At 46.4% G+C, this 12,226-nt stretch overlaps 1 protein-coding gene across 1 annotated transcript; it reads right to left on the reverse strand.

Annotated features, from left to right (window-relative positions):
- Window positions 1–1,124: 1,124 nt before the first annotated feature.
- Acot6 (acyl-CoA thioesterase 6) lies at window positions 1,125–9,315 on the reverse strand. Its single transcript, XM_055593147.1, has 3 exons — window positions 8,712–9,315; window positions 7,395–7,597; window positions 1,125–4,951 (listed from the first exon to the last, which is right to left on the reverse strand). The coding sequence occupies exons 1-3, from the start codon at window positions 9,166–9,168 to the stop codon at window positions 4,343–4,345; spliced, it is 1,269 nt and encodes a 422-aa protein (XP_055449122.1). The 5' UTR covers window positions 9,169–9,315; the 3' UTR covers window positions 1,125–4,342.
- Between the last annotated feature and the right edge of the window lie 2,911 nt (window positions 9,316–12,226).

A 12,226-nucleotide genomic window follows, 5' to 3' on the forward strand; every position in this document is an offset into this window, starting at 1 on the left:
ATCTATATCTATATCTATATCTATATCTATATCTATATCTATATCTAGTCTGTGTGCTTTCCATTATGTTTTGAATATGAAATATCCCATATATATATAAATTATATATATTATTATAAATTATACATAGGCAGGCAAAAACACTCAAACACATAAAATAAATCTAAATTTTTTTTAAAGATTTATTTATTATGTATACAGTGTTCTGCCTGCATGTACACCTGCAGACCAGAAGAGGGCACCAGACCTCATTATAGATGGTTGTGAGCCACCATGTGGTTGCTGGGAATTGAACTCAGGACATTTGCAAGAGCAGCCAGTGCTCTTAACCTCTGAGCCGTCTCTCTAGCCCCCAAATCTAAAATCTACAAAAAGAAAACAAGCATATAAGACAGCCTAGCTTAAGTCGTGATACTTTGGAAGAATTAAGAATTTTCAGTTGTCTAACATGTATAGCAGCAGACTTAGACAACTTAGCAAGCACTCTATCACTGAACTATATCTCCAGCCATTTTCTTTCTTCCTTTCTTTCTTTTTTTTTCAAACATTTTGAGTCTAGGTTTCAGTTCAGTGTTGGGTTCGGGGTGGAAGCCGAGAAAACTCATTTTAGATACAAAAGCTTAAAATGAAAGCTTTGTTCTCTGAGCTCAGGGAGGCGATCAGTTTGGGATGTGAATGGCACCCTGGAGGTGAAGCTGTATTGCATACTTAAAGGGTGAAGGCCACAAGTAGGTCACATGGGGGCGGGAGGATGGGGGCATAGTGGCGGAGGTTAGCCAGCTCTGACTACTTTTTTGCTATCTGGACAAGCAGTTCTACCTGACCTTCAATTTGATTGGTCCAAGTAATGTTTATGATTAGGGCCAGCTGCGCTTGTGGTCGGGGAATTTCTAGGAGTAGCAAGGCCACAGAGTAATGCTGAACATCAACACAGTTTTTGGTCAATTTGGCCTTGTATAGAGATTTTGTTTTTGTTTTTGTTTTAGCAACAAGCTGAGATGAGGTGGCCGTTAGGTCTGAAACAGAAATGGTATGCTACCCAAATGGAGCAGGCTCATCATTAAGTACCCGCTGTCGGGTCTGGGGGTTGTGCAAATAATGAGGACAGGATGGCTGAGGCCAAATTAAACCAGGTAGCAACTTTATTCACCATGGGGGGTGTGCTTCTAGCCGGCGAGGGGTGCTGAATCTGCGTCTTCAGCGGGAAGGGGCAGGCTCCTTTTACAGCGAAAAACCACGAACAGATGTTAGGATACGGTTAGGGAACAATTCAGTTGTTCCTTGAATGTATGGACCTGTCCTTGAGTTTTGGGCCTGTTCAGGATGTGCACTCAGCAACAGCACGGAGGGAGCGAATTGGGCAGGGAAATGGGTCGGCTCAAGACTTCGCTTTTGCCATGGTAGAGCGCAGAGTTGCATGAGGCAGGAACGCGCCAGCTCAAGACTGCCTTGCGACAGCAGAGGCTTTTCCTGTAACTAGGGAGAATTTAGGGTAGGGGGCTTCCAGTAGATTGGGGGCAGCCTGGAGCTAGTGCTGGTGCCCAGGAAGACCTTGTAATTTTCCTGCCTCAGCCTTCCAAGTGGTTAGGATTAGTAGACCATCAAGTCTAGCTGCACAGGTATTTTCAAAGAGCCAGCAGCTGACCCAAACATGTATTTACTTTTAGAATTGTCCATTACCCTTGGTCACCTGACAGACTTGAGTTCAAGGATGTTGGGTTTACCAAGGAAAAGACTAGGTTGGAGTTGGTTATATTTTCTTCTTTAAAATGTTAATATGCCTAAAAATGAAACTTTGTACATATTTGGGGGGTACCATGTCGTGACGGTGGGAGTGTGAAACATCCCAGCCTCCGTGAACCATATTCTTAGCTTATTGCCACCTCTGACTTGCTTCTTGCTGTTTCCCTTTTTTAAAGGGAACTCATTTTAGGCTGATCACGTCTGCTTTGTGCTGCTGAGTTTCAAGGAAAATTATTAGCAGGTCTTTTTTTTTTTTTTTTTTTTAAATCATTGTTAAACAGTGACTACTTTTCAAAGCGTTTGAATCTAAACTCTCTGGTGCAGCTTTTGGAGCCTTCATTCTGTGGATGTGACTTGACTTAAACTTGCCAGTGGTTCCCGTCATGCAGCTTAGCATTATATCTCAGGATGGGGGCTGGAGAGATGGCTCAGAGATTAAGAGCATTGGCTGCCTTTCCAGAGGTCCTGAGTTCAATTCCTAGCAACCACATGGTGGCTCCCAACCATCTATGATGGGATCTGATGCCTTCTTCTGGTGTGCATGAAGACAGCATACTCATATACATAAAACAAAACAAATATCTCAGGATAGATAGTGTCATATAATCAATGACGTTAACGGGGTGTGGGGGGTACCGATTTAGTTCTCTCACCAACCAGGTTTTGTAAAAAGCGTGTATGTGTGTATGTGTGTGTGAGACAGAGAGAGAGAGGGGGGAGGGAGTGGGGTTTACCTGTTGGGCACTGTCATGGCAGGTATGGCGGTCGGTCAAAGGACAATTTTATAAAATCATTTCTCTCCTTTCGCCTTTTCATGGACTCTGGTTATTGAACTCAGGCTTGCATTGTCTGCTGAGCCATCTCACTGGCCCCAGATGTAATTCTTAACTCTCCTTGCTTTCAATGTCTCTCATCAGGATTAAAAAAAAAAAAAAAAAAAAAAAAAGCAGATAATACTTTTGAATTAAAACATGAAAGTGCTTCATGGGGATTGTCTGATTTAATCATAATATCTGAATGAAGTATTTGTTTTCCCCCCACTTTATAGATAAAGAAATGAGGTTTAGAGAGGCTAACAACAAGCTCAAGATCAATCATGTAGTAACTGGCAGAGCCTGCCATGCAGATCAGCTTCCTACTACGGAGACATCTTTGAAGACACTACTTTTGTGGGGTGGTTTTGAGACAGGGTTTCTCTGTGTAGCCCTGTCTGTCCTGCAGCTTGCCTTGTAGACCAGGCTGGCCTCGAACTCACAGAGATCCCCCTTCCTCTGCCTCCCTCGTACACTGCCACCAACCGGCTTGAAGATGCTACTTTTCTGTCGCTCGATGCTTTTAATATGACTAAGAATTTGGGAGAATCGACTTCCATGCTTTGCGCTTATTTTACTAATGTTGTAAAGTTTGTGTAGCTGTTTTTCCCAAGCACCCCCACAGCAGCAGGTCTGCCCAGGAATGAGTCGAAGCAGGCGATCCCAGGATTCCAATCAGAGAAAATTATAATAAAGGTGAATGATTACACAAAAGTAAAGTTTCACGGTTGACCACCGTTACCGCCGAGGAGCCTTTCTTTTTATCAGTTGGAATAGGAATGGCTATTGGTTTGGTGAGAGGTTTTGTGCACACCCAGAAAACCATGGGGTTTGTCCTAAAGTCTTGGAAGAATTTCCTGTGCTCAGGGAAGACCCTCTACTCTGGAACCGCAGGACTCTAGAGAATGCTTCAGCTACTGTAGGGTGAAGCAACTAGTCTCCTCATCTGTCGTAAGAGCAGATGACAATGAGAGACGGTGTGACCAGCCTGGCCATAACTTTGTGCCCAAAGTCATAGGCTCGGGCTCACATTTCAGAGTCATGAAAATCTTGACATCAAGACAGTTTTCCCAGCCAGGAAAATACCATGCGGTGACTGGTAATCCAGACAAGATGGTGGATGTAAAAGAAGTACATTGAGAGGTACCTAGGGTTCAGGGTGACGTCTTGAGTAAATTTCAGGCATGTTAAAAACTGATCAATCCACTTGTTGTGTGACATTGGCAGGTAGGTTCTGAAGACTCAGATAACATCAGTTAGGGCTCAGAGGGGATATGAGACTTCAGAGCAATGCACATCAGTCCCCAGCAGAGGAAGGAAAGACAGCCCAGGGGCGGGAGTGGGACAGGTCCCTCTTACATCCTTTTACCTAAGATTAAGGTTGGTCTTACAGACACAGAGTCAAACAGATCCATTAGTTCAAGTTCAGAGGAGAGAGTCAACCCAGCACCACGAGAGGGAGAATTGTTCCAAAGGCTCAGTGGGATCCATACAAAGAGGCTGGAAAGCTTCCTAGGGATCTAGGGATGCAGTTCTGTTGGCCGAATGTTTGCCTAGGAGACACGAGGCCCTGGGTTTTGTCCCTGGCAACACATAACACTAGGCATGATAGTGTATGACCAAAGAGGAGGACCAGAAGTTCATCCTTGTCTACACAGTGAATGTGAGACCCAGTCTGGGATATATGGGACAAACCAAACCAAAACCAAACCCCAAACCTCCTCCGTGTTCTGGAAGTCCAGAAGAATCTGCTTGGCATGATCAGAGCTCTCAGTATAACCGCAACGTTATATTTTGCTGCGCTTGACAGGGTTTTCACCACTGAGGTATTTTCGGAAGAAAGCTTGAATCTGTTGCCAGGCATCCACCTGTGCCCTTGAGTGAGCGCTCGGCTCACCTCCATAGAATACTGCTTCGCCCAACACCGCATGCACAGAAACTATGGAAGGAGGGAAGTATGGGGGGTCAATGCAGTGACCAGTGTCTGCATAGTAGATTACCTGGGGTCTGTCCTTTCCGTGGGCTTGTAGGCGTCCGCAGGCTATGTGAGCATAGAACTCGCTCTTCCAGTTATGGTCATCCATGCCCACAATAAACAGGAAGGGTCCCTGGGCCTCTTCCAGGGGAATCAGACTCCGGTGGTTTGGTTCCTCCAGAGGATTGTTCCAAATATCCACCAAATCCCAAAGGCCCGACTCCATGGTCTTCTGTTTTGTTGGGTCACAGCCAAGGTCAGGAAGAAACAGACCTTTGTAATGCAGAGGAACTATGGTGTTGGCCACACAGGTGTTGATCAGGACAGTGGCTGTGATGTTGTCCTTCAGGAAAGCGGCCATTGAGAGACACAGGTCACCACCTTTGGAGAAACCAAGGAGCCCAATATTTGGGCCTTCCACCTGAGAGAGAACAAGCGTAGAGTTCGCAAATGGAAAGTATATAGTGATTTTATATTCTCCAAGTACCTTTCTCAAATACAGCCTCCTTGTCTTCCTTATACAATAATCTACAAAGTGAAAACAAGCCTGCTAATAAACAAATAAATTGATTTCTGAGTACATAGACCATCTAATGATTATAAAGACCAGGTCAAGAGTATACATAAAGGCCCTTATATGCTAAATTAATAAACAAACTGTTAAATACTTTTTCCTGCCTGGATAAATATACCACCTTAGAATTAAGGTGGTAAGTTAAATTAAATTAAAACCTCAGAACTCACTTGTAGTTCTGTATTGATATAGCAAGAAGAAGAGCCAGTCATGGACTCCAGGTCCGGGATCCTAGCTCACCCTCTTTCTCTTTCCATCACTGCCTCTTTTGTGCACCATAAAGTTCTTTCATGTGTGGACATGCAGTTTACATGTTTAAGGCCTAGGTGTATATGTTCTTGTTAACCCAGGGAAGGGGCATAGGGCTTGGACACCTGATCAGAGATGCCGGGCAGAGAATGTGGAAGTTCTCTACCCCACGAGTGTGGTTAAGAATGTTTGGGTCCCAAGCAGATAAATTTCCATGTGGGAAAGAGCTCAGCCAAAGAAAGACCATAGCATGTAATGTAAAACAAAGGACCCAGGCCGGGAACTACTCTTCCCAGGGTTTAAGGGGTCAAATACACAGTGCATATTGGACTCTTGTTTTCCTAGGACCTTATCTCTCCTTAGTAAAACCATCACAGTTGCAGATCATCTGGCTGGCCTGGAACTCACAGAGGTCCTCCTGCCTCTGCCTCCCAAATGCTGGCATTAAAGGTGTCATGCCTACATCTAGGTTTTCATAGCCCTGCTAGGAGTCACCCCTGAATGACAGCAGAGTTTGAGCATTCTGCATTCCTTACAGAACATCTTATCCCTTAACATTAGAATGTTCCAGACTCTAAGTTTAGATGGCAGCAAAAGCTTGTGGTGGTTTGAATGAAAATGGCCTCCATGGGTTCATAGGGAATGGCAGTATTAGGAGGTGTGGCTTTGTTGGAATAGGTGTAGTCTTGTTGGAGGAAGTGTGTAATAGGGAGGTGGGCTTTGAGGTTTCAGAAGCTCAAGCCAGGCTCAGTGGCTCATTGTCTCTTCCAGCTGCCTGCTGATCCAGATATAGAACTCTCAGCTCCTTCTCCCACACCATGTCTGCCTGCATGCAGCCTTGCTTCCTGCCATGATGACAATGGACTAAACCTTTGAACTGTAAGCCAGCCTTGATTAAATGCTTTTCTTTTTAAGAGTTGCCATGGGGCATGGCGTCTCTTCACAGCAATAGAAATCCTAACTAAGACAGTGTCATTTCACTTCTATTCACAGAAAAATATTTAAAATAAAATTGCTATCAGATACTTTATAAAAGTATAGTGATTGACTTAGTGTTATCGTTACTGTGATAAAACACCTTGACCAAAAGAAACTTGGGAAGGAAAGGGTTTATTTGGCTTACACTTCCATATCAGTGTTCATCACTGAAGGAAGTCAGGACAGGAACTCAAACAGGGTAGGAACCTGAAGGCAGGAGCTGATGCAGAGGTCATGGAGGGGTGCTGCTTACTGGCTTGCTCAACATGGCTCACTCAGCCTTCTTTCTTACGGATCTCAGGACCCCCAGCCCAGAGTGGTACCACGCACAGTGGGCTGGGCTCTCTCACATTAATCACTAATTAAAGAAAATGTCCTGGGCTGGTGTGATGGCTCAGAGGTTAAGAGCACTGGCTGTTCTTCCAGAGGTCCTCAGTTCCATTTCCAGCAACCACACGGTGGCTCATAGCCATCATTGATGAGATCTGGTGCATACATGCAAAAACACAAGAAAATTCCTACAGGCTTGCCTACACCCTGATCTTATGGAGGCATTTTCACCATTAAGGCCCCCTCCTCTCTGATGACTCTACCTTGTGTCAAGTTGACATAAAACTAGCCAGCACACTAATATTTATCACACTGACAGCATTGATGAGAATCCTTAATATCACCAAAATACTGGTCCTATACCGGTGTCATCAAGGATCACGGAGACATCTCTTTTCAGTCAAGTTTTCCCACTAACACCTTATATTGATGTTAGTGGTGAGAAAAGGCAGTCCTCTGGGGTTGCCTGTACTTGGGCAGCTGTGGGAGGAGAGGTCAAGGTTAGGAGTCTCTTAGTGTACTGCTTTTGGAGTTATGGTGGTTACAAAAAGAAACAGTTACATCTTAAGAGATAGGAGATATGGGCAGAAACAGGAATAATCTTAGCAAGTGTTGAGGGACTGCTTGGGTCTCTCTTTGTCTTTCTAATGCCCAGTGTCCTGGCAGAGCTTTCGGCTGTCCGTGCGTCCACTCCACCCTCCTCCTCTGCATCCAGGCCAGCAAAGGAACCCACCTGTGGATGCCGCAGCATAAAGGCCAAGGCTTCTGCAAAGTACTCCAGGCGCACATCGCTCAAGTACTCAGGGAGGTCTTCAAACCTGAAATAAGCCAGGGCGAGCACAGCAAAACCGTGCCCAGCCAGAAGGCTGGCTCTGTACTCACACAGGCCACCGCCGCTTCCAAACAAATCGATGACCCCAGGGAACTGGTCCTCGCCTGCGGAACACCACACATCACATCGCAAAACACTTTAGCTTCTCAAAAGACATTTGGAGAATTCAGATTTTAACCATCAGCAAGAGTAAGTCTTTGAAGTCAAGGGGGTAGGCTGGAGACATTTGTGAAACAGAACCCAGTGTACTTTATTTATTTATTTATACTTGGAGACATGGTCTTACTACATTGTATAAAGTGGCCCATAACTCTTGATCCTTCTGCATCTGGCTCTCACCAGGGGAGTGACAGAGTTACAGATGTTTGGCACCACATCTGGCTGGTATTTTTTTGTTTGTTTTTTGAGATGGTGTCTCACTATGCTAGTTTGGAGCTCACCTGTAGATCAAGCTGGCCTCAAACGCACAGAGATCTGCCTACTTATGCCTCCCAAGTGCTGGGACTAAAGTGTGTGTGTGTTTGTTTCCCTGCCTTCACTTTTTGTCATACAAACAAGCAAACAAAATCTCTGCAGATATTGCCAAATATCTTCATGGAGGAGCAAAAATCGCTATCAGTAGTTTTGGTAGAGGGAGAGGCTAGGCTGCCAGGATATTCATGTGCGCTTTAATGATGAGGAGCACTGTCTTAATTTTTAAGTTCAAGGCTCATTGAAAATTTGATGTGTTAGGAGGCAAAAGTAACTCTTACTACAGGCATCAGTAATTGATTATATTGGTACTTCAAACATATCCACACGGCTGGCTTTTAGCGGGATTCAATAAATGTAAGTTGTATGCTCTCTTCAGTTTAGAGCTGAGGGATTCACGGTGCCTGAATGGATCAGGACTTGGTAGAAATTTATCATTTCAAGCACCTGACAAGCCAGGCGATGGGGGTGCACAACTTTAATCCCAGCACTCTGAGTTCCTGGTCAGCCAGGTCCACAGAGCAAGTTCCAGGACAGCCAAGGGCTACACAGAGAAACTCTGTCTTGAAAACAAAACAAATATCAACAGGCCTAGGAGAGAGGGGACAAAGGTTAATGAAGTTGCACGATTATCTGATTGTCCTGCCAGGAAAGCAGTCTACTGAGGACCAGAAACTAAACTAGACAGTGAGCCCAGGACGGGGGTAGGGGGTGGGGTGGGGGGGGGGGGGGGGGTGGGGAGCTCACCTGGGGGCAGGAAGAGCGTGGCGCGCACCCGGCCCTCGCGCACGGGCACGCGCCGCACCCCGGGAGCCAGGAAGTGGCGCTCGTGCCCCGCCTTGGCCAGCAGCCGCCCGCCGTCGGGCTCGTGTCCGTCCAGCACGTCCAGCTCCAGCACGAAGGGCGTCTGCACGTCGCGCTTGACCAGGCGCCAGAAAGGCCGCTCGGGCTGCATGGCCCAGAGCAGCCCCATGGGCTCGAGCCCCGCGAAGCTGCCGCCCAGCGCGGGCGCGCGCGCCAGGTCCAGCTGGCCGTGGGCATCGGCGCGGTAGCGCGCGTGGGCGCGGAAGAGCGCGCCCTTCTCGTCGCGCAGGGCCGCGCGCAGCGTGACGGGCTGCCCGGGGGCCAGGCCGCGCACGAAGATGCCCAGCGGCTCGTCCCAGCAGCTGCGGCCCGCGGGCTCCAGCACCAGCGTCGCCTCCATGCCCTGCCGCGAGTCCGGAGCGCAGCCTGGCCTGCTGTGGACCTGGTGGGTCTCTGTGGTTCCTCACTCGTGGGTCACGTACCTCGGATAAGACAGGGGCAGGAACCAGGCTGCTGTCTGCAGGGCGGGCGGGGGAGGTCAGGGTAGCCTTGGGGTTGAGCCAGGGCAGAGGATCCACCCACGTGGTGTTGGAGGCTGGCAGGGAATGAAATTGAAGCAAAGTCCGGCACTTGCGTGGGTTCAGTAGCAGCTTTCTAGAAAAATAAGCACTTGGGTTTGTTTTTCTTTTATCTACTCTGGGGAAATATGCAAGGTTAGATCCCTTATAAAGAACAGAGACTTAGGTCTTACCGTTTTGAAGACTCTGAAGTCCAAGCTGGAGGGGCTCATATTTCACCATTTCACCGCCTCCTGGATTTTTTTTTTTTTTTTTTTTTTTAAGAGGGAACAGGATGGGGCTGCAGAAACTGATGCATCAGCCAAAGATCATGTATAGAGGAGACTGAGACCCCCTATCCAGATGTACACATAGACAGTCTCCATTTGGGTCCCCGAGTAAAGGGGAGCAGAGGCAGTCTCTGACATGACCTCGGTTGCCCGCCCCTTCATCACTTCTCCCTGGTGGGGCGATCTAGCCAGCCCACAGAGGAAGAGGATCTAGGCATTTCTCATGGGACCTGACAGGCAAGGGTCAGACAGTAGAGGAGGAGGACGTCCCCTATCAGTGGGCTAGTGGAGAGGAATGGGAGAGGAAGAGGGAGGGAGGGTCCAACTGGGAGGAGAGGAGGGAGGTGGCTACAACTGGGAAAAAAAGAGAATACATTGTAAATAATAATAATAGGGAAATATTTATTTATTATGTACGCAGTGTTCTGCCTGCATGTACACCTGCACGCCAGAAGAGGGCACCAGGTCTCATTATAGATGGTTGTGAGCCACCATGTGTTTGCTGGGAATTGAAAAGGGATCTCAGGAAGGGGAGCCAGTGCTCTTAACCTCTGAGCCATCTCTCCAGTTCCATTTCGAAAGATGTTTAAAGTTCTCTTTTTCATCTCATCGTGAAGCCTCTCGTTCTAAAATTTTCCATAGGTATCAAGTCATCCTTTGTGACACTGGAGATTTGGCTTGACGTTACTGTTGTACCTTGGTTATAACAGCTGTCTCGTACGGCCTGTTATTCTGTCGCACACCCCAAGCCCTTATGACCAGCAGAGTCATTGAGACAGTCAGCTAAGGAGGACATGACATTCACTGGTGCTCAGGCTGTTTTCAACTGACATTAATACGTTTTAGAGAAGCCTAGGTACTTTCAGTTCTCACGGCCCACCTTTGGCAAACATAGGTCACAAACCATCGATCCTGTGATTGGATGCAAAAATCTTTCTGCCATGTTGCTGCTCAGGACACATTTCTGCCTCTGACTCCCCAGGAAGGTTTCTCATGTTTAATTCTGGAGCCCTCTGTTTCTTTCTTTACTCTCCTGGCACCCATGACTTTTGGCTCCAGTTCTGGTAGATCAGGACCAGGCTTATTGAAACACCCTGCCTAAGGACAAATGACTGAGAATCATTGCTGGGCCAGTTCCTTTTCATTGTTTTCATTCGTCCTCAATGCTTAAAATTAAGTGAACCTCTTGATGTCTCAGAACTTGGAAATATAAGCAGTACAGAGGGGGTTTTGTAATCGTCCATGCCTTGATTTTTTAAAACATATATTTCTACCTTTTAGAAGAAATTCTAAGATTGTCTTATTTCTTTCTTCTAAGTTGATAGACAGTGTTCTCAGATATCAAATGTGAGTATGCTAATGAGGACAATTTTCTAAATTGTGTGTGCTCACTGGATTATATGTGAATATACTTGAGTCTGTGGTTTTGTTTTGTTTTTTCCCCAGATTCATGCTGTTGGTTTTCCTAATAGTCTTTTATACCTATAAACAAAGGACTAAACTTCCAGTTCTTGTTTTGCATGGGGTTTTTCTAGACACTCATCTTCTCTGCTACAGGTGGCATTTGAACTTCATTCTGTAGGGAGGGTCAGATGCCCCAGGACTGCTCATCACGAGCACACTGCTGATGGTTTGCTGGCTCTGAGTTAATCTTAAGGCTAATCACCCACACAAGGACTCAGGGGGAAGGCAGGACCCGACGTCTGCAAACCTACCCCACTACACAGAGCAAAGGTACTGAGGGAAAAGTGCAGCCTGAGAGACAAGGCCACCACAGGGCCAGAGGCAAGACTGATCTTTGTGACTAACTGACTGACCGCCTCTGCTCCCCATGCCTAGGTACTGTGAGGGCTGAGGACGAGAAGGAAGACAGTTTCAGGTGTCCACCCCCTGTCAGCTCTCTGAATGAGGCGTGCTTTAAGGATTCAATTCCTGTCTCTGCCTCTCAGACTCCCTGAGTGACAGGGTACAAGGGCTCTGGTGTCTCAGATTTCTCTTCCTCTCTACAAGGCTGCATTCTTGGCTGGGACATGGCCGATGGCTCAACATTGGGCTTCATTTCAGGTTCCTGAGCATGGAGGAGGGAAACACTTTTGCCCCCACTTCCAAAAACTGAAAGCTCTCCTTCTATCAGCCGGGTGTGTTTATTCTAGTGGCTTCAAGGCTTAGACTTTCCCTCTCTCTCTCTTTTCAGCGTGGTTTGGAACTCTGATTTGAGAGGAAAATACAGCAAAGGGGGACACATGGGTATGCGCACACTCACACACACACACACACACACGGAATTGGTGGCTTTCAAAGATAAAAAGAACACAACAACAATAAATTAAGGTGCTTTATTTTAGATACAGTTAGTGGCTTAAGGGACATTTGGGTTTCTCGAACTATAATAGGTCTCACTTTTGCATATTTTCATGACTATCACTGGTAGAAGTTACATAATCCCAATCGAACTGCTTTATCAACTTTTGAAACAGTAAAGTTCTGTGTCTCTAGTAACAGGAACCCAGTATAATTTCTTGTTCATTTGAAGAGACATTATAAAACTGAATATGGTTTGCTTTAAACATTTTTTATCAGTTCCTATCTAACTCGCAAATACTCTGTACTA

Source organism: Psammomys obesus, unplaced genomic scaffold (genome assembly GCF_907164565.1).
Source record: "Psammomys obesus unplaced genomic scaffold, mPsaObe1.curated_primary_1811, whole genome shotgun sequence".
Classification (NCBI taxonomy): Eukaryota; Metazoa; Chordata; class Mammalia; order Rodentia; family Muridae; genus Psammomys; species Psammomys obesus.

Excerpts from the sequence above, each read along its gene's own strand:
- Acot6 (XM_055593147.1), bottom strand. The coding sequence starts at position 9,168 with ATGGAGGCGACGCTGGTGCTGGAGCCCGCGGGCCGCAGCTGCTGGGAC. Across the intron at positions 7,598-8,711 it reads CACGCTCTTCCTGCCCCCAG|GCGAGGACCAGTTCCCTGGG; the intron begins GTGAGCTCCCCA and ends GGTGTTCCGCAG. Across the intron at positions 4,952-7,394 it reads TTATGCTGCGGCATCCACAG|GTGGAAGGCCCAAATATTGG; the intron begins GTGGGTTCCTTT and ends GTTCTCTCTCAG.